The sequence below is a fragment of the Silurus meridionalis genome, chromosome 4, assembly GCF_014805685.1.
Source record: "Silurus meridionalis isolate SWU-2019-XX chromosome 4, ASM1480568v1, whole genome shotgun sequence".
Classification (NCBI taxonomy): Eukaryota; Metazoa; Chordata; class Actinopteri; order Siluriformes; family Siluridae; genus Silurus; species Silurus meridionalis.
This window is the reverse complement of record NC_060887.1, coordinates 41,847,566-41,867,786: the sequence shown is the minus strand read 5'-3', so window position 1 is coordinate 41,867,786 and position 20,221 is coordinate 41,847,566. Positions and strand designations below refer to the sequence as shown.

At 41.5% G+C, this 20,221-nt stretch overlaps 3 protein-coding genes across 8 annotated transcripts in view; 1 reads left to right on the top strand and 2 right to left on the bottom strand.

Annotated features, from left to right (window-relative positions):
* si:ch211-234p6.5 (pleckstrin homology domain-containing family A member 7) overlaps positions 1 to 7,474 on the top strand; it is a 38,410-nt gene extending 30,936 nt beyond the window's left edge. For all 4 annotated transcript variants that reach the window (XM_046847303.1, XM_046847305.1, XM_046847302.1 and 1 more), the window contains 9 exons: positions 3,632 to 3,740; positions 4,235 to 4,290; positions 4,363 to 4,467; positions 4,562 to 4,625; positions 4,738 to 4,796; positions 4,915 to 5,157; positions 5,848 to 5,954; positions 6,051 to 6,118; positions 6,206 to 7,474. In XM_046847303.1, coding sequence (XP_046703259.1) covers positions 3,632 to 3,740; positions 4,235 to 4,290; positions 4,363 to 4,467; positions 4,562 to 4,625; positions 4,738 to 4,796; positions 4,915 to 5,157; positions 5,848 to 5,954; positions 6,051 to 6,118; positions 6,206 to 7,059 — 1,665 coding nt within the window. In that variant the 3' untranslated portion in view covers positions 7,060 to 7,474. The remainder of the gene's footprint in view (positions 1 to 3,631; positions 3,741 to 4,234; positions 4,291 to 4,362; positions 4,468 to 4,561; positions 4,626 to 4,737; positions 4,797 to 4,914; positions 5,158 to 5,847; positions 5,955 to 6,050; positions 6,119 to 6,205) is intronic.
* Positions 7,475 to 10,603: 3,129 nt separating this feature from the next.
* On the bottom strand, positions 10,604 to 12,023 carry LOC124383825 (fibroblast growth factor 19-like). The gene is made up of 3 exons (XM_046846151.1): positions 11,966 to 12,023; positions 11,720 to 11,823; positions 10,604 to 11,238 (listed from the first exon to the last, which is right to left on the bottom strand). The coding sequence occupies exons 1-3, from the start codon at positions 12,021 to 12,023 to the stop codon at positions 10,939 to 10,941; spliced, it is 462 nt and encodes a 153-aa protein (XP_046702107.1). The 3' UTR covers positions 10,604 to 10,938.
* An 864-nt stretch (positions 12,024 to 12,887) lies between these two features.
* On the bottom strand, positions 12,888 to 17,953 carry LOC124384988 (fibroblast growth factor 19-like). 3 transcript variants are annotated; one of them, XM_046848025.1, is made up of 4 exons: positions 17,795 to 17,953; positions 17,564 to 17,641; positions 14,007 to 14,110; positions 12,888 to 13,530 (listed from the first exon to the last, which is right to left on the bottom strand). In XM_046848025.1, exons 1-4 carry the CDS (start codon positions 17,949 to 17,951, stop codon positions 13,231 to 13,233), a joined length of 639 nt encoding a protein of 212 aa, XP_046703981.1. In that variant the 5' UTR covers positions 17,952 to 17,953; the 3' UTR covers positions 12,888 to 13,230. The 3 variants fall into 3 exon arrangements, with proteins under 3 accessions (XP_046703981.1, XP_046703982.1, XP_046703983.1); XM_046848026.1 differs by lacking the exon at positions 17,564 to 17,641 and adding an exon at positions 14,935 to 15,012; XM_046848027.1 differs by lacking the exons at positions 17,564 to 17,641; positions 17,795 to 17,953 and adding exons at positions 14,935 to 15,012; positions 15,182 to 15,515.
* Positions 17,954 to 20,221: the final 2,268 nt, after the last annotated feature.

The following is a 20,221-nucleotide window of genomic DNA, read 5'->3' as shown; positions in this document are numbered from 1 at the left end:
GATCTGGGAAGAACCTGGAGTTTATTAAAAATGTCTACCAAAAGGGCCAAGAAATAACTAAGAAGATAAGAGCAATGCTCCATGCTCGCACCAACATACTCCCACCATCATGCTTTCACAACACTGCGCCCTCCACCATGTTTCCAACATGCCTGCACCACCATACTCCCTCCACCATAATCTCACCATCATGCTTTCATGCTCTTACCATCATGCTCCACTCACCATCATTTTACCACCATGCTCCCACCATCATGGTCTCATACTTTTATCACCATGCTCCCAACACCATACTAACGCCTTTTTTGTTCTGACCACCATAATCTTCTCACCATACTAAATTTAATTTCAGTTGATTCATAGAATTGAATTGGTGCCATTGAGATCGCATCCACAAACTGGTCCACTAGTTCTGCAAGCTCCTGTTTACCAGAATTTCCTCTTTTAATCATATAATCTCCCAGTCATTGGTGTTACAACAATATCAGGTGACTCTCAGTGTCGATCTCAAGTCTGGATAAATGTGGAGGTTTGTGTTATGAAGGACATCTAGCGTAAAACATGTGCCAAACCAAATATGCGGATCAGGAATCAGAATTTCATAGCGGATCGGTCGAGGCCCGGGTTACCAACGACCACCACAGGTATCATTAACAACAGGGTACCAGTGTAAATTGTGCTACTGTTGGCTGAAGGAGGAGAAGGAGAGGAGGAAGACGTCTACAGAGACAGCAGGGAAAGGAGAAGTGGAGGAGAGTGGAGGTTCTGGTTGGTACTTTAAATGTTGGTACTATGACTGGTAAAGGGAGAGAGATAGCTGATATGATGGAGAGGAGAAAGGTAGAGATGTTGTGTGTTCAGGAGACCAAGTGGAAAGGGAGTAAGAGCAGGAACATTGGAGGTGTTTAAACTGTTCTATCATGGTGTGGATGGAAAGAGAAATGGTGTAGGGGTGATTCTGAAGGAAGAGTACAGTAAGAGTGTAGTGGAGGTGAAGAGAGTTTCTGATAGAGTGATGAACGTGAAGCTGGAAGTTGAAGAGTTGATGATAAATGTCATCAGTGTTTATGCTCCACAAGTTGGCTGTGAGATGGAGGAGAAGGAAAGATTCTGGAGTGAATTAGATGAAGTGGTAGAAGGAATGAAAAATTGGTGTTTGGGGCAGACTTTAATGGGCATGTAGGTGAAGGGAACAGAGGTGATGAGGAGGTGATGGTAGGTATGGTGTTAAGGAGAGGAATGTGGAAGGGCAGATGGTGGTAGATTTTGCTAAAAGGATGGAAATGGCAGTGGTGAACACGTATTTCAAGAAGAAGGAGGATCATAGGGTGACGTATAAGAGTGGAGGAAGGTGCACACGGGTGGACTATGTTCTGTGAAGGAGATGCAACCTGAAGGAGACTGTAAGGTGTTGGTGGGGGACAGTGTAGCTAGACAGCATTGGATGAGGGGCTATATGATGGCTTTAAAGGTGAAGAAGAAGAGGAGAAGAGTGAAAAAACTGCACCTCTACAAGTCAAGTCAAGAAGCTTTTATATATAATCATAGACATTTTACAGATTCAAATGATGAATTGTTTTTATCTGTACGATCAATAAAGACAGTCATTTAAGTTCGTTTCTCCATTATGAGAGAAAAACCCACAAAACGCCACCCAGAGGGTAAATTGTGTAAAACATGGCGGATTTGGTGTTTGATTTGAGACTTGCCGCATAAATAAAACAAATGTTTACGGATTAAAAATATTTTTTGGTGGAGTTTATTTATTTATTGTATATCTAAGTAAAGAAGGGACGTCATGAATAAGTGTATGTTTTGCTGGAGGTTTTAATTTCGCCTCTTTTATATTTATTTATTTATTTATTTATTTTTTTTTATGAAAATGGTAAAAAGAGAAATGTGCGCTGAATTGATAGTGTTAATAAAATCTAATAATTTTTATTTTGACAGCCAATAATAAATAATATATATATTAATACAAAAAGCATTAAAAATGTTGTTACCTAATGAATGTGTCCAGGCTGAAGATCTACATATAGAACAGAGAAAAGATGATGATGATAATGATGATGATGATGTAAGAAGTAAAAAGTACAGATATTTGTGTAAAAATGTAATGAGTAAAAGTAAAAAGTTGTCTGAAAAATAAATAGTGGAGTAAAAACTGATACCAGAAAAATCTACTTAAGTATAGTAACAAAGTATTTGTACTCCGTTACTTCCCACCTCCGCACACAGGATAAAACCAGGTTCCCAAGTACTTCTTGTTTTTTTGCATTGAGCAATTTACACGCCTTTACATTTTCAGAAACTTCAGGGCAGCTTGGAAAAGAATTGTTGTAAATGTAATTATGTAATTATGGTGTTTTAAATGACATAAATCATCAGGACATCAAACAGGACTTTTGCTGTTTCCACATGGACGGGTTTAATTGCAGGATGTGTGCGTCATGGCAGATTTTGGTGCTGATTTGAGAATTGGCACATCAGTAAAATAAATGTTCAGTGATTAGAAATATTTTTTGACTGGAGTTAATTTTTTTTATATCTGAGTCAAGGAAGGATGTGATGAATAAAAGTGTTGCATTTAATGTTTAAATTTCGCCTTCTTTATCATTCTTATATTTCTTTTTTTTTTCAATAAAAATGTCAAACAGAAATGCGTGCTGCATTAATCGCATGTTAGTGAAATTTGTGGTGTTAAATCGGTTGGTGTTTGCGGGGTATTGGTGCTGCTGTCTCTCAGGTGTGGTTGGCAGGACTGAAGGGTGTTGAGGTGATGTTCTGCCTGGTGCTGCTCTGGTTGGTTGGGAGCTCTAAGAAGGTTGATGTTGACTTGGCTGGTTCAGGGTGTTCCTTGGCTGTGCTTTGTTAGAGGGTGCTGATGGTCTTCTAGTGGGTGCTCTGTATCCGTGGTGGAGTTTGAGGTGTATGTCTGCCCAGTGCTGCATCTTTCAGTGACCTGGGAAAGTCTTTTAAACTGTGCTTGTTGAGGTGCACATGGTCATACAGGTGGTGAGGTGTGATGCTGGTGTGGTGGACCACGTGTGCATTAGGTATTTGGTCACATCCTATTGATATATCAGAGGTGACTTTTTTATAGTGTCTGGGTGGTCTTTTCATGCTATAAGGGTGGATATTACAATTATTGCCTTTGGGATTGTCTCTTCAACTCTTCCTGCAGCTCTGCACACCAGGGTTCCAATTCTCTCCTGTTCTGCTCTTAGTGCCTGTATGAATGATGAGTTTGGCAGTGTGTCTTTCTGTGAGAGCTCTTGGGTCAGCTGTGGTGAAGACTTGGCGGTAGCAATTATTAGAAATTAGCAATGTCAAAAGTTAGCTTTTTAAAAATCGAAAGTTGTAGTCTAATTTATCTTAAGTTTGTAATCTTGCGTACCAGTGTGGATTTATTCATTGCTAGAGACTCAAAGCACTTTTGTATGTCGCTCTGGACACAGACTTCTGCTAAATGCTGCAAAAGTAAATGTAAATGTGACGATTAGAGATATGTAAATTGTGGGGGCTTGAGGGCTTTTCAGGTTTGTTTTTAGGGTCTCTAAAATGCCATCCCTGTTGTGCAACTCCTGTTTGAGATTTTCTCTCTCTCTATTTCTCTCTCTCCCACTTTCAGGAACGTTCCAGGGCTCAGAAGCAGATCTGGATGATGGATGATATTCTGAGTGGTCTGAAGCCCAATAGAAGTCGTTTTAAAGCACTGATGGCTGCACACACTCCAACAAGTGCGTAATCACAGCTGTCATCAAGATAAGACCTGCACGTGGTCCTAGTAAAAGTACTTCTGTCTTATCTGAGTATAGCAGAAGAAAGTTATTAAGCATCAACTGTCTAATGTCCTTTACACACTTCTCAACATTGTTAAGCTGATCTCTCTCATCTGGCTTTGCTGAAATATACAGCTGTGTGTCATCAGCATAGCAATGGAAGCGAATCCCATGTTTATGTATAATTTCACCCAGAGGCAGCAGATAGAAAGAGAAAAGCAGTGGGCCTAAGACAGATCCTTGTGGAACACCAAACTTTACCTCAGAGAGTGTGGAGAACTCACCATTTACATCAACAAACTGATAGCGATAAGTCAAATAAGACCTGAGCCAGGAGAGAGCTGTTCCCTTTATTCCAACAACGTTCTCCAGTCCAGCAAGCAGGAGATGATGATCATCAACACACTGTGAATGAGTTTCTTTAATTTTTTATTCTACTTCTTTATTCTTAGTGTTTCCACTCCTTCAAAACTTATCTCTTCATCCAGAGGAAAGTGTGCACTACTGGGTGAGTTGTGTGTGTGTGTGTGTGTGTGTGTGTGTGTGTTATAATTAAATACTACTTATTTTCTTTATTTAGGGGGAGGAGTTAGAAGCACCAGCTCGACCCCCACTACCTCTGGAGATAAATAACACTAATGAGACCGCAAAGCTGATGCCAGAGTGGGCGGAGCCAAAGTACACAGTGAGTAAACAAAGAAAAAAACTGTTATTATTATTATTATTATTATTATTATTATTATTATTATTATTATTATGCTTTTGTCTCTGACACACAGCTGCCATACAGCCCTGTTACACTTAGCACACACTCCTCTACACACACCAACACACCCAGTGCAGGTAAACACACTTCTCTATCACTCTACACACACACACACACACACACACACACACACACACACACAAACACGCACACATTTTGTTTTTGTTTTTACGTGTCTTTGTTCTGCAGAATGTCAGTCTCTGTGTTTAGGGGCGGAGACTAATCTACAGTCCGATCATTCGAAAGCGGTACAAGTTCACATGATCCGAATTCTGGTCTAGAAATATGATTGATGTAAATTTGATTATGTGGACTGATGTGTGTGTGTGTGTGTGTGTGTGTGTGTGTGTGTGTGTGTGAGATCAGATGCTCGGGAGATTAGAGCAGAACAAGCAAAATAATAGGAGGAACAGAAACCCGGATTATCAGACGAATGTAGCTGATAAACCCCGCCCACCGTCTGACTCGTCTCCTGTGTGTCTGATGAACGTGATGAGGGCGGAGCTTCCATCAGCTCTCACTGCACAAAGAGTGTGTGTGGAAGAATCAAACCTTGAGGAGGATCAACTATACACACTGGCCTATAAACTAGAAGAACAGAGTGATCATGTATACACACACACACACACACACACACACACACACACACACACACACACACACAGAGCACATGTTCCTGGTGGGAGATCAGCTGCAGTGAGTGCAGTATGAAGGTGGTTTGACGATATATAAACTATGTTAAATGTTCTCTGGTTGCATCGGAAGCTGGACATCAGGGTACATTGTGCTCTGATCAGAGTTCCTCAGTCCAGTTTGAGGAGCTCTGATGGAGTGTAATGATAGTTATGTCTTTGGGTTGTTAAAGGACAGGTGCTCCATGTTGGTGCAGCACATACGTAGCTCCTGGAGAAAACTTGACATCAGCTCATTAATCAGTCTCTATAGCAAGAAACTCTTTATGGTGTTTAAAATCATCTAATAAAGGCTCACACACATGCAGGTAAAGGTGGGAAAGTTTAGTGATCATCTCAGCAAACCAAAAAATGAAACAGGTGCAAAATACAGATAAAAAAAACGCACACACAACAATCATGTAAAATCACAGCAATATAGTAACACGTCTGAGCAAATACTACTGACATCAAGAGGGCTGTGTGTGTGTGTGTGTGTGTGTGTGTGTGTTGAGAGGTGTGCACATTACATGCCCACTGTGTGCTTTATGACTGAACTCAAAACACCACCTAGTGGACAATAAAGTACAAAGGCATTTTAATCCTATATTGTTTATGTGTGTTACAGGTTGATGTGTGTATTGGAAACAGAGAATCTGATCCTGCCATGACCTCCGAAGAAAGACACGCTAAGCTGAAACGAGTGGAACGCATCAAAGAGAGAGTACTGAAGAGGTGACTGACAAGACCTTCATCCATTCATCCATTCACTGATAAACAAACAGCACACAGAAACATTTTGTCATCCGTTTCTCTCTCTCTCTTTCTCAGTGCTTTAAGACGGAGTGACACGGCTCATCCTTTGAAATTTGTTGATGCCAAAAGACCTGCCAAACATTGTAAGTCTGTGTGTGTGTGTGTGTGTGTGTGTGTGTGTGTGTGTGTGTTGATGTATCTTTCTCTAATAAGTCTTATTTGTGTGAAAGCTCTAAGGTCCCCAGAATCCCTACACAATGATAAAACCTGTAACCACGGCAACAAGCAGATGACTGAGAGAGATGTGCCTGAAGCCCCTCCCTCTTTCAGTGACTCAGTGACTGCTCCTGCAGCCATATCAACCAGTCACATTTCGACACTCACGATAAATAAGACTGTGCCCGAGGTAACGAATCAGAGAGTGACCCACTCCTCTACGACCAATCAGAGGGCAGAATGGTTTCTCTCCACCAGCCACTGGCAGGAGTTCATTCCTCTGAACATTCAGGAGGAGGAACTTTTACCAACCAATCAGCAATCAGAGACATCAACAGATCAGCATTCAGACACAGCAGCCAATCAGCATTCAGAGCTGCCACGTAATCCTGATCACTTTAGAGGGGAGATGACCACAACACCATTACCTGATCAAAACGTTCCTAATCCCTCAGACCCCCCCTCCCAACAGCCAATAGGAACTAATGCCGACAGTCACATGATGTTCCACTCTGACCACTCAGGGAGGGAGCTGTGCATCTATGAGGAGATTCAGTATAACGCTCCAAACTCCACTCTACAGGATGATGGGAGTGTAGTGGGTGGAGCCAAAGTCCAACAATCAAACCTTTTCACCAATCACAATTCTGACACTCGTCTGTCTGCCAATCAGCCCACAGCATTAGAGTTTGGGGGCAGGATGCTTGAAGCCACTGAAGAAGAAGCGATAAAGGAGACAGGAAGTGATGTCATGACCAGTGCTAAAACTACAAAGCCAGTGTACAGCTGTTGGGGTAAGAACTCGAAAACTAACCACAGTGACTCGTTCCTCAAACCACGTGTTACTGTGGTGAGCACAAGTCTATAGGGAGAATCCCATTACGCCATCACCTCCTTCTTCTCATCAGCATAATAATAATAATAATAATAATAATAGGTTTTTGATTGATTTATGTAAATATTATTGTGCGTATTTGTAACTCGTTCCCTCAACACTGGGAGAACATCACTACCTATCCTCATCTTTTATCTCCATCAGCGCAGGGTTATTACCTTCATGATCATCACTGCTAACTGGCCTGTATGAAACCCTGGAGCTCACAGACACTGCTGTGTTACTCTGATACTGTGGTGGAGAAAAGCCTGAGAGAAGGTCAGATCTCTCACAGTGAGCTCCTGAGGGACAGGGATGTGTGTTCATGTGTATATCTCACATTACTGTGGATGTGTTCAGAGCTACGTAGGGTTGTGGTTAGATAAAAATAAACAAACAAATAAATAAATGTGTGTATTATTTTCTTTGTGAGCTACACATTTACATTCATAGCAAGTCAAGTTTATTTCTATTGCGCTTTTCACAACACACATCGTCTCAAAGCAGTTTTACAGAACCTAACAGTGAAGGTGAATGGTGTGTGTTTATCCCTGATGAGCACCATGGAGACTGTGGTGAAGGAAAAACTCCCTTAGATGTTATGAGGAAGAAACCTTGAGAGGAACCAGACTCAAAAGCAGAACCTCATCCTCATTTGGGTGACATCAAGAGTGTGATTATAGTCTTTAAACACTACAGAACACTGGAGAGTGAGAACTAACATGAGCACTGGAGTGTGTGATTATGAGTGATGTTCTTTCTAGTCTTTTACAGTCATTATGGTTATAAAACTAGGAGCTACTGAGCATCTCATAAAATAGCTCAACATCTGAGATCATCACAGATCCAACACCAGCTTCTCCATGCCAGAGCCTTTAAACACTCCAGGAGGTCCAGTGTCCAAACTCCACATGAGGTGAGATTCATATGGCACTGGAACGTCTCTAGATGGTTCAGGATGTTTGCAAGTTCAGCATCTAGTTCTTTAAAGGTCCACAATCTTCATGAGGTGGGAGGTGACTGGAGCTGGAGCAACCTCAGGATGCCTCGGGATGGGAGAGAAAGAGAAGCAGTGGAGAGGAATTAGCGTAGCTGCTGTTCATGATATTAACAGCACAAGTTGATAATGTGGATGTGATCAGATGTTCTGGAGCACAAGGTTATGATGTGATGTGTGTTATGTGTAGAACTCACTAAAAACATACGTCTTTAATCTGCACTTAAACTGGGAGAGTGTGTCTGAGCCCCGAACACTGTCAGGAAGACTATTCCAGAGTTTAGGAGCTAAATGTGAGAATGTTCTACCACCTTTAGTGGACTTTGCTATTCTAGGAACTACTAGAAGTCCAGAGTTTTGCGATCTCAGGGAGCGTGACGGATTGTAGCGTGTTAAAAGAGATACAAGGAGATATTTAGTGTTTTGTAGGTAAGAAGCAGTAGTTTGTACTGGGTTTGAAACTTAACAGGAAGCCAGTGTAGGGATGAGAAGATTGGGGTTATATGGTGATATTTTCTCCACCTTGTGAGAACTCTGCTGCTGCATTCTGAACTAACTGAAGCTTGTTTATTAATGATGCAGGACATCCACCTAGTAATGCATTACAATAGTCCAGTCTGGAGGACATGAACGCATGGACGAGCTTCTCTGCATCAGATGTTGATATAGACAACATGTTTCTTATCTTAGAAATATTTCTAAGGTGAAAGAAGCTGTTTTTGTAACTTGGTTGATGTGATTTTAAAGAGACAAGTTGCTCTAAAATAACTCCCAGATCTTTTCAACTGTTCAACTAGTAGTTACAGAACATCCTTCTAAATGCAGGTTGAAATGCTGGAGCTTCTGTGTACTAGTTTTTGGGCCGATGAGCAAAATCGCCGTCTTATCAGAATTTAAAAGTAGAAAGTTATGGGTCATCCAGTCTTTTAATACTTTAACACACTCATTTATTTGTACAATCAGACAGGTAGGATTTAAACCAGCTTAATGCCTGTCCCTGAATGCAGATGTAATTCTGTAAGCGATCTAGGAGAAGATCATGATCTATAGTGTCGAATGCAGCACTAAGATCTAGTAAGACTAACAGCGAGATGAAGCCTTGGTCTGAAGCTAAAAACAGGTCATTAGTTATTTTAACTAGAGCAGTTTCTGTGCTATGATGGAGCCTAAAACCTGACTGAAATTCTTCAAAGATATTGTTCTCTTGTTAGTAGGAACAGAACTGGGCAGCGACAATCTTTTCTAAAATCTTAGACATAAATGGGAGATTTGAAATTGGTCTGTAATTCGATAGCGTGTTTGGATCCAGATTAGGTTATTTAATGAGAGACTGCTAGTTTGAGGGATTTAGGGACGTAACCTAAAGATAGTGAGGAGTTAATAATATTGAGTCTCACCAGCTGTATGTAACACTTCTTTTAGTAGTTTAGTTGGAATGGGATCTAACTGACATGTTGTTGATTTAGCTTTGATAATAACATTATACAGCTCTTCCTGTCCTGTACATGTAAAACAGTGTAGTTGTGGAGTTAAAGGTGGGACTGTGTCAGGAGATGATTTCAGAGGTTGAACTGCCAAAATTGTTTTTTTAATGTTATCTATTTTTTCAGTGAAGAAAATCATAAAGTCGTCACTACTAAACTGTGATGGAACACAATTTTCAGAGCCCTGATTTGTAGTTAGTTTAGCTACTGTACTGAAAAGGAACCTGGGATTGTTTTTGTTGTTTTCTATAAGTTTGCTCAGGTGTTCAGCTCTAGCAGCTTTTAGCGCCTGTCTGTAGCTGAGCATACTGTCTTTATACGCAATTCTAAATACCTCCAATTTAGTTTTCCTCCATTTTCTCTCCAGATTACGTGCTGTTCTCTTGAGGGCATGTGTATGACTATTATACCAAGATGCAGGTGCTTGTTCTCTAACCTTTTTTAACCGGATAGGGGAAATGGTGTCTAATGTGCTAGTGAGGATAAGGTCTATGTTCTTAGTTATCTCATCAAGATTATTAGTAGTTATGGGTTTAGTGTGAAATTGAGATAAATCAGGCAGGTTATTTATGAATCTGTCCTCAGTGGTTGGAACAATAGTCCTACCAGGTCGATAACGTGGTGCAACACGGCTAATCTGCTCTACCGGTAGTGTGAACAGTATGAGATAATGGTCTGTGATGTCATCACTTTGAGGTAAAACATCTATATCCCATCAGCTCGTGCCGTATTGGAACATAAAGTTGGTGAGAAAGGCTGTTCCTCTGAAGAAGATTATTACTTTGCAGTAGTAAATATCATAAAATACTTGGCTACTGTAATGATATCAGAGCACTTCAGGACAATGAAATGTTCAACAATCAAGCGTTTTTCAACCAAAAGTGAAGAATATTCATTCGGCTCCTCGTCCTTCACCCAGACAAAAAAGCCTAATAAAGTGTATATCATTTACAAAATAGCAAAATCCATGTCAAATAAATAGTGTGTGGTTCTCCAGTAAACATATTAAATAAAGAAAAAGAGATTTGAAATGATGTCCATTTAAAAGGAAAGATAATAAAGTGCATGTTTATTTATTTGAATCAGCAGTTCAGTGTGAACGATTTCATTCATTAATCCAATAATCAGCATTTGTATTAAAGAAATCATTATAAAGCTTATATTTCCTCTAAAGAGACTTTAATTTTAAATTAGAACTCACAAACAGTGCATTATTAATAAATACATACATACATACATACATACATACATAAATAAATAAATAAATAAATAAATAAATATACTTATTTCACGTCATTAGTGCAAGTCTACACAAATAGCCGCACTGCTCTGTGTTTCTATTAGTCCATGTGGAGGAGCAATGTCCTCGTCCTCGACTTCTGATCTACAAACCTATTGGTTAATGTGGAACAGTGGACTCCTCGGGTTCTGATGTGTGTTCTTCACTCCCAGTGGATCATCTGAATCAAAATCTGGAGCAGATAGAAAGCTGGATGTTTCTGCAGATTCCTGTTTTTCCATAAACTGGTCAGTGGTAAGTGGAAGGAAGCGAGAGAGGGTGAGTGTGTGCTTGCCAGGGGGAACATTAAAGCTGAGGGACACAGGAAGTCCATGGTGAGCAGACAGGAAGTGAGTGTAACCATCTGGCTGTACCATCTCATTGAAGGAACAGTCAGCATCCACAAACACACTCTGTAAGAGCACACACACACACACCCCAACATTAATAATATGAGGAGCAAACATGTGCTGGGTAAATGTGCGGGTAAAACAGCAGAATGGAGCAGAAAACAAAAAAAACATTTCAGTGAGAGACAGTTCTGTGGGCGGAGCCTCCTGGAGATGAGAGGAAAATGCCAGATAGATTTGAGAAAGGGTACAGTAAGAAGACCACACCAAGAGCAAGAACCTGAAGTTCTCATGACCACAGAAATAGAGATCACTCAAATCACTTCCACTGTCTAGTGTGTGATTCGAGGAGAACCCCAGAATTCTGTTCCTGGCCAGTGAGCGAGGAACCTGATGGGACCATGTGATGGGGAATGCAGAGAAGCTAGCTTTCCAGTGACAGGGTAAAGAGGGGATTTGTAAGATGAAGTACCAGGAAATAACTCAGAAGGTGCAAAATGTTGGTTGGGGTGAAGTGAAGAGAGGGTTTGGTCATGTGACTCACCACAGCATGTAAGAGTCCTGCAGCATTCACACACAGGTACAGGTCTGACTTCACACCTCGGATCACCGTGTAACCTGCTCGAACAGCTTTCAGCTCTAATACCGCTAACACACACACACACACACACAATGGATATAAAGACAATGTGAAAATACAAGTAAAAATAACCCGCCCCCAATACCCCCTCCCCCAACTAACGGTCTTCTCAAGCAGCTTTTGATGTTCTTATGTTTTTGGTGGTCTCACTCTCAGCAGGACTCTGCTGGACTTGGCTATACTTTCCCACTCTTTCCTGCAAACACATTCTAACTCCATCAAACTTTAAGAACATCTCCTACTTCAGGTCACCCACCAGATATTTAGTGGGATTCAGGTCTGGGCTCTGCCTCAGTACTCCAGAAACATGGACCTGCTTTTGGTTTCATCGTTCCTGTGTAGATCTGGAGGTGTTCTTTAGTTCCTTGTGCGTAATGATTCGTGATTCCCTTCATCCTGAAAATGCCCCAGTTCTGAAGAAAGCTGAAGAAGAGCAGCTTGAAATTCTCTAACCTTTTTAACCGGATAGGGAAATGGTGTCTAATGTGCTAGTGAGGATAAGGTCTATGTTCTTAGTTATCTCATCAAGATTATTAGTAGTTATGGGTTTAGTGAGAAATTGAGATAAATCAGGCAGGTTATTTATGAATCTGTCCTTAGTGATCGGAACAATAGTCCTACCAAGTCGATAACGTGGTGCAACACGGCTAATCTGCTCTACCGGTAGTGTGTACAGTATGAGATAATGGTCTGTGATGTCATCACTTTGAGGTAAAACATCTATATCCCATCAGCTCGTGCCGTATTGGAACATAAAGTTGGTGAGAAAGGCTGTTCCTCTGAAGAAGATTATTACTTTGCAGTAGTAAATATCATAAAATACTTGGCTACTGTAATGATATCAGAGCACTTCAGGACAATGAAATGTTCAACAATCAAGCGTTTTTCAACCAAAAGTGAAGATTATTCATTCGGCTCCTCGTCCTTCACCCAGACAAAAAAGCCTAATAAAGTGTATATCATTTACAAAATAGCAAAATCCATGTCAAATAAATAGTGTGTGGTTCTCCAGTAAACATATTAAATAAAGAAAAAGAGATTTGAAATGATGTCCATTTAAAAGGAAAGATAATAAAGTGCATGTTTATTTATTTGAATCAGCAGTTCAGTGTGAACGATTTCATTCATTAATCCAATAATCAGCATTTGTATTAAAGAAATCATTATAAAGCTTATATTTCCTCTAAAGAGACTTTAATTTTAAATTAGAACTCACAAACAGTGCATTATTAATAAATACATACATACATACATACATACATACATAAATAAATAAATAAATAAATAAATAAATAAATAAATATACTTATTTCACGTCATTAGTGCAAGTCTACACAAATAGCCGCACTGCTCTGTGTTTCTATTAGTCCATGTGGAGGAGCAATGTCCTCGTCCTCGACTTCTGATCTACAAACCTATTGGTTAATGTGGAACAGTGGACTCCTCGGGTTCTGATGTGTGTTCTTCACTCCCAGTGGATCATCTGAATCAAAATCTGGAGCAGATAGAAAGCTGGATGTTTCTGCAGATTCCTGTTTTTCCATAAACTGGTCAGTGGTAAGTGGAAGGAAGCGAGAGAGGGTGAGTGTGTGCTTGCCAGGGGGAACATTAAAGCTGAGGGACACAGGAAGTCCATGGTGAGCAGACAGGAAGTGAGTGTAACCATCTGGCTGTACCATCTCATTGAAGGAACAGTCAGCATCCACAAACACACTCTGTAAGAGCACACACACACCCCAACATTAATAATATGAGGAGCAAACATGTGCTGGGTAAATGTGCGGGTAAAACAGCAGAATGGAGCAGAAAACAAAAAAAACATTTCAGTGAGAGACAGTTCTGTGGGCGGAGCCTCCTGGAGATGAGAGGAAAATGCCAGATAGATTTGAGAAAGGGTACAGTAAGAAGACCACACCAAGAGCAAGAACCTGAAGTTCTCATGACCACAGAAATAGAGATCACTCAAATCACTTCCACTGTCTAGTGTGTGATTCGAGGAGAACCCCAGAATTCTGTTCCTGGCCAGTGAGCGAGGAACCTGATGGGACCATGTGATGGGGAATGCAGAGAAGCTAGCTTTCCAGTGACAGGGTAAAGAGGGGATTTGTAAGATGAAGTACCAGGAAATAACTCAGAAGGTGCAAAATGTTGGTTGGGGTGAAGTGAAGAGAGGTTTGGTCATGTGACTCACCACAGCATGTAAGAGTCCTGCAGCATTCACACACAGGTACAGGTCTGACTTCACACCTCGGATCACCGTGTAACCTGCTCGAACAGCTTTCAGCTCTAATACCGCTAACACACACACACACACACACACACAATGGATATAAAGACATCAATGTGAAAATACAAGTAAAAATAACCCGCCCCCAATACCCCCTCCCCCAACTAACGGTCTTCTCAAGCAGCTTTTGATGTTCTTATGTTTTTGGTGGTCTCACTCTCAGCAGGACTCTGCTGGACTTGGCTATACTTTCCCACTCTTTCCTGCAAACACATTCTAACTCCATCAAACTTTAAGAACATCTCCTACTTCAGGTCACCCACCAGATATTTAGTGGGATTCAGGTCTGGGCTCTGCCTCAGTCCTCCAGAAACATGGACCTGCTTTTGGTTTCATCGTTCCTGTGTAGATCTGGAGGTGTTCTTTAGTTCCTTGTGCGTAATGATTCGTGATTCCCTTCATCCTGAAAATGCCCCAGTTCTAAGAAAGCTGAAGAAGAGCAGCTTGAAATTTTGTGACTTGGCATATTTCAACCATGGCACTTTGTGCAATATGGTTCAGAAAGATCTACTTGAGTTTGGTTGATTTTTCAGAGACAAGGCTTCTTTCTCTCTCACACTTCGCCATCACCCACATTTGAAGGACCCACATTAGAAACTTGAATCAGGGCTCATCAGATGTTCCTGCAGCGTATTTAATTACGTCTTACAGGTTTTAGACCGACGTCCTTTTCTTGGTGATGACACTGTGGTGGTCCAGTGTTTGCTGATGAAGGTCTTTATGGTGTTCCATGGAACATCAAAAGTTCTGACAATTTCTTAATACCACACTACAAGTCTATCACATATTTACACACACACACACACACACACACACACAAACACACACTCACTGTATGGAGTCTGGGTCTGAGTCGCTGACACACTGCCATCAGATAAAATCTCAACAAACAGGCCGTGGAGTTTACCATCTGCACAACAAACAAACACACATACACAAACAAAATACACAAACAAGCACAAGTGTCAGAGTCTAAAGAGTAACATTGTACACACCTACTGATGGTAGTAGTATTAATGTTGCGTGTTTGTGTGTGTGTGTGTGTGTGTGTGTGTGTGTGTGCGTGTGTGTGTGTATACCTGTGTACAGGTGTCTGTGGCGAACCTGGTCGCTGTAGGCCAGTAGAGGAGAAGAATGGTGGATAGATGGAGAGAAGGCGTGAGAGCTGGTAAGAGGACGAGAGAGAGAGAAACGAAAGAGGAGAAAAAATCCCAAAAACTGCAACATCGCACAAACATAACACAAAACCAAAAACAAAATACCGACAACTGGATCACCGAAATGCACAAAAACAAAACAAATAAATAAATAAGCAGCGACACTGAGCAGGACTCAGGAGCTACGAGAGACTTCAGCTTATATAGGAGACATGATGCAGGAGGAGACATGAGGCAGGACACTTACAGAACACAATTTTCTTAAGAAACACACACACACACACACACACACACACACACACACACACACACACAGTGTTTACGACCATGTTTGGTTTTCCGGCTTGATTACTGACAGCAAAACTGTTGTGTAAATGATAACTCTGATTCATTCATAAACACCCTCCTCCACACACACACACACACACACACACACACACACACACACACACACATCCATACATTCTGTATATACAACTTCATTCCATAAAAGTTGGGACACTGTGTAAAATATAAATAAAAACAGAATGCAATAATTTGTCAATCTCATAAACCCTTATTTTATTCCCAATAGAACAAAAAAACATCAAAACTGTAAACTGAGGTCATTTGGAATGTGTTTCCCACTGTGTAGCACCATGTCTCCTGTCTGTACACGTCTGGGATCTGAGGAGAGCTTGGTAGCTTGTGTTGTGTTGTAGCTCTACGTTGTTTTGGAGGAACGTTGTCTCGTTTGACTGTGTATCACTGTGTATCACTGTGTATAGAAGAAATAAAAGAAAAACCTCTTGACTTGACTTGAGCAGTTGCTGAAGTTTTGGGAGTTACTTCTCTTTACTCCTGAGAGACTCTGCCTCTCTGATACACTATTTATCTTCTTCTTCTTCTTCTTCTTTCGGCTGCTCCCATTAGGGGTCGCCACAGCGGATCATCCGTCTCCATACCACCCTGTCCTCTACATCTGCCTCTTTTACACCAACTACCTGCATGTCTTCCTCACCACATCCATGAACCTCCTTTTGGCCTTCCTCTTTCCTCCTACCTGGTGGCTCCATCCTCAGCATTCTTCTACCAATATAATTTATGTCCCTCCTCTGCACATGTCCAAACCATCTCAATCTCGCCTCCTCACCTTGTCACCAAAACATCCTACATGCTGTCCCTCTAATAAACTCATTTCTAAACTTATCCATCCTCGTCACTCCCAACGAAAACCTCAACATCTTTAGCTCTGCTACCTCCAGCTCCACCTCCTGTCTTTTACTCAATGCCACTGTCTCTAAACCATACAACATCGCAGGTCTCACCACAGCCCTATAAACTTTCCCTTTCAATTTTGCAGATACCCTACTATCACAAATCACTCCTGTCACTCTTCTCCACCCACTCCACCCTGCCTGCACTCTTTTCTTCACTTCTCTAACACACTCTCCATTACTTTGCACTGTTGAACCCAGGTACCTGAATTCCTCCACCTTCTGAAGCTCTTCTCCTTCCAAAATCCTGTTAAACAATCTGGTCAAAACCCCACTGCCATCTCTCCTAAACATCTCCACGCTTCCACCGGTATGTCATCTGGTCCAACCGACTTTCCACTCTTCATCCTCTTAATCGCTGCTCTCACTTCCTCCTTACTAATCTTATCTACATCCTGCTTCACCATCTCCACATCATCCAACCTTCTCTCTCTGATTTTCCTCATTCATCAGCTGCTCAAAATACTCCTCCACCTTCTCAACACACTCTCCTCACTAGTCAACACATTTCCTCTCCATCCTTTACTGCTCTAACTTGCAGTACATCCTTTCCAGCTCGGTCCTCTGCCTGGCCAATCGGTACAAATCCTTTTCTCCTTCCTTAGTGTCCAACCTCTCATACAGCTCCTCATATGCCTTTTCCTTGGCTTTCGCCACATCCTCTTAACCTGCTGCCGCATCTCCTTGTACTCCTGCCTACTTTTCTCATCACTCTGTCTATCCTACTTGAGTTTGGTTGATTTTTCAGAGACAAGGCTTCTTTCTCTCTCGCACTTCGCCATCACCCACATGTGAAGGACCCACATTAGAAACTTGAATCAGGGCTCATCAGATGTTCCTGCAGCGTATTTAATTACGTCTTACAGGTTTTAGACCGACGTCCTTTTCTTGGTGATGACACTGTGGTGGTCCAGTGTTTGCTGATGAAGGTCTTTATGGTGTTCCATGGAACATCAAAAGTTCTGACAATTTTCTTAATACCACACTACAAGTCTATCACATATTTACACACACACACACACACACACACACACAAACACACACTCACTGTATGGAGTCTGGGTCTGAGTCGCTGACACACTGCCATCAGATAAAATCTCAACAAACAGGCCGTGGAGTTTACCATCTGCACAACAAACAAACACACATACACAAACAAAATACACAAACAAGCACAAGTGTCAGAGTCTAAAGAGTAACATTGTACACACCTACTGATGGTAGTAGTATTAATGTTGTGTGTGTGTGTGTGTGTGTGTGTGTGTGTGTGTGTGTATACCTGTGTACAGGTGTCTGTGGCGAACCTGATCGCTGTAGGCCAGTAGAGGAGAAGAATGGTGGATAGATGGAGAGAAGGCGTGAGAGCTGGTAAGAGGACGAGAGAGAGAGAAACGAAAGAGGAGAAAAATCCCAAAAACTGCAACATCCACAAACATAACACAAAACCAAAACAAAATACCGACAACTGGATCACCGAAATGCACAAAACAAAACAAATAAATAAATAAGCAGCGACACTGAGCAGGACTCAGGAGCTACGAGACTTCAGCTTATATAGGAGACATGATGCAGGAGGAGACATGAGGCAGGACACTTACAGAACACAATTTTCTTAAGAAACACACACACACACACACACACACACACACACACACACACACACAGTGTTTACGACCATGTTTGGTTTTCCGGCTTGATTACTGACAGCAAAACTGTTGTGTAAATGATAACTCTGATTCATTCATAAACACCCCTCCTCCACACACACACACACACACACACACACACACACACACACACACACACATCCATACATTCTGTATATACAACTTCATTCCATAAAAGTTGGGACACTGTGTAAAATGTAAATAAAAACAGAATGCAATAATTTGTCAATCTCATAAACCCTTATTTTATTCCCAATAGAACAAAAAAACATCAAAACTGTAAACTGAGGTCATTTGGAATGTGTTTCCCACTGTGTAGCACCATGTCTCCTGTCTGTACACGTCTGGGATCTGAGGAGAGCTTGGTAGCTTGTGTTGTGTTGTAGCTCTACGTTGTTTTGGAGGAACGTTGTCTCGTTTTGACTGTGTATCACTGTGTATCACTGTGTATAGAAGAAATGAAAAGAAAAACCTCTTGACTTGACTTGAGCAGTTGCTGAAGTTTTGGGAGTTACTTCTCTTTAGCAAAATCTACCACCATCTGCCCTTCCACATTCCTCTCCTTAAAACCATACCTACCCATCACCTCCTCATCACCTCTGTTCCCTTCACCCACATGCCCATTAAAGTCCGCCCCAATCACTAACCGTTCTTTCCTAGGTACACCATCTACCACTTCATCTAATTCACTCCAGAATCTTTCCTTCTCCTCCATCTCACAGCCAACTTGTGGAGCATAGGCACTGATGACATTTATCATCATCCCTTCAACTTCCACCTTCACGATCATCACCCTATCAGAAACTCTCTTCACCTCCACTACACTCTTACTGTACTCTTCCTTCAGAATCACCCCTACACCATTTCTCTTCCATCCACACCATGATAAAACAGTTTAAACCCACCTCCAATGTTCCTGCTCTTACTCCCTTTCCACTTGGTCTCCTGAACACACAACATATCTACCTTTCTCCTCTCCATCATATCAGCTACCTCTCTCCCTTTACCCGTCATAGTACCAACATTTAAAGTACCAACCCGAACCTCCACTCTCCTACACTGCTCCTTTCCTGCCGTCTCTGTAGACGTCTTCCTCCTCTCCTTCTCCTCCTTCGGCCAACAGTAGCCCAATTTCCACCGGTACCCTGTCGGCTAACGATACCTGTGGCGGTCGTTGTTAACCCGGGCCTCGACCGATCCGGTATGAAATTCTCATTTGTGATCCGCATATTTGATTTGGCACATGTTTTACACTGGATGCCCTTCCTAACGCAACCCTCCCCATTTACCCGGGCTTGGGACCGGCACTAAGAGTGCACTGGCTTGTGCCCCCCTAATGGCTGGGTTCTCTGATACACTATTTATAACCCAGTCATCTCACTGACCTGCTGTCAATTAACCGCATTATTTACACAATGTTTCTTAAACTGTTTTATTTTAATATAATTTACTTTACACTTCCAAACTTTTGTTGCTCCATAACAACTTTTATTAAAAATGTGTTGCAGCCATCGAATTTAAAGTGACCTGATTTTTTCCTGTTAATGGCACATCAGAATCAGTATCAGGTTCAGAATCAGGTTTATTGGCACAAGGAATTTGGTTCCAGCTGTTGGATTTACAAATCATTGCATTCTGTTTTCATTTACATTTTACACAGTGACTGTGTGTGTGTGTGTGTGTGTGTGTGTGTGTGCACGTGTGTGTTTAGATGTGAGTGTTTACTTTGGATTCCTGGTATGTTGTAATGTTTATACTCATCAGCAGTAAGAACAGGAGCACATTTCTGTGGAAAGGCAGATGTTGGACAAACAGAATGCAGATATGATGTTCCTCATGATCTAAGAGAGGTCCTACAGCCAAGTCCTAAACCCACATCTGCTCAGATATTACTGTATTATCCATCACTGTCTTTTTGGTGTTTCCAGCAAACTCAGCTCTACGTTGTTGGTCCAGTGGCAGCAGATTTATCACCATGCTGGGGAAAAGTTTGAGACTAGATTGAAGGAATGGTGTGAAGTAAACAGAGTGAGTAGAGC